At 76.5% G+C, this 391-nt stretch overlaps 1 protein-coding gene across 1 annotated transcript in view; it reads left to right on the forward strand.

Moving 5' to 3' along the window:
• Window positions 1-391, forward strand: part of HCN2 (hyperpolarization activated cyclic nucleotide-gated potassium channel 2) — a gene marked incomplete at its 5' end in the record, with an annotated part of 14,066 nt that continues 13,675 nt past the window's right edge. Inside the window, one exon of the mRNA XM_010563264.1 lies at window positions 1-323. Coding sequence (XP_010561566.1) covers window positions 1-323 — 323 coding nt within the window. The remainder of the gene's footprint in view (window positions 324-391) is intronic.

The following is a 391-nucleotide window of genomic DNA, read 5'->3' on the forward strand; positions in this document are numbered from 1 at the left end:
AACGGCGAGTGCCGGCGCGGGGATCCGCCGCGCAGCCCCGGCCCGGAGCCACCCCGAGAGCCCAAGGTCTCCTTCTCCTGCGGCGGCGGCGGCGCGTCCCCCGGCGGGGCCAAGGCGGCCGAGGAGGGCGCGGGCGAGGATGCGGGCGAGGAGGCCCGCGGGAGCCAGGCCAGCTTCATGCAGCGGCAGTTCGGGGCGATGCTCCAGCCCGGCGTCAACAAGTTCTCGCTGCGGATGTTCGGCTCCCAGAAGGCGGTGGAGCGGGAGCAGGAGCGCGTCAAGTCGGCGGGGGCCTGGATCATCCATCCCTACAGCGACTTCAGGTGCGCTCCCGGCTGGGCGGGGGGCGAGCGGCTGCGCCCGGGACCCCGCGGGGCTCGGCGGCCCCGCT

The sequence above is a fragment of the Haliaeetus leucocephalus genome, unplaced genomic scaffold, assembly GCF_000737465.1.
Source record: "Haliaeetus leucocephalus isolate CR32 unplaced genomic scaffold, Haliaeetus_leucocephalus-4.0 Scaffold164, whole genome shotgun sequence".
In the NCBI taxonomy this organism is placed as follows: Eukaryota; Metazoa; Chordata; class Aves; order Accipitriformes; family Accipitridae; genus Haliaeetus; species Haliaeetus leucocephalus.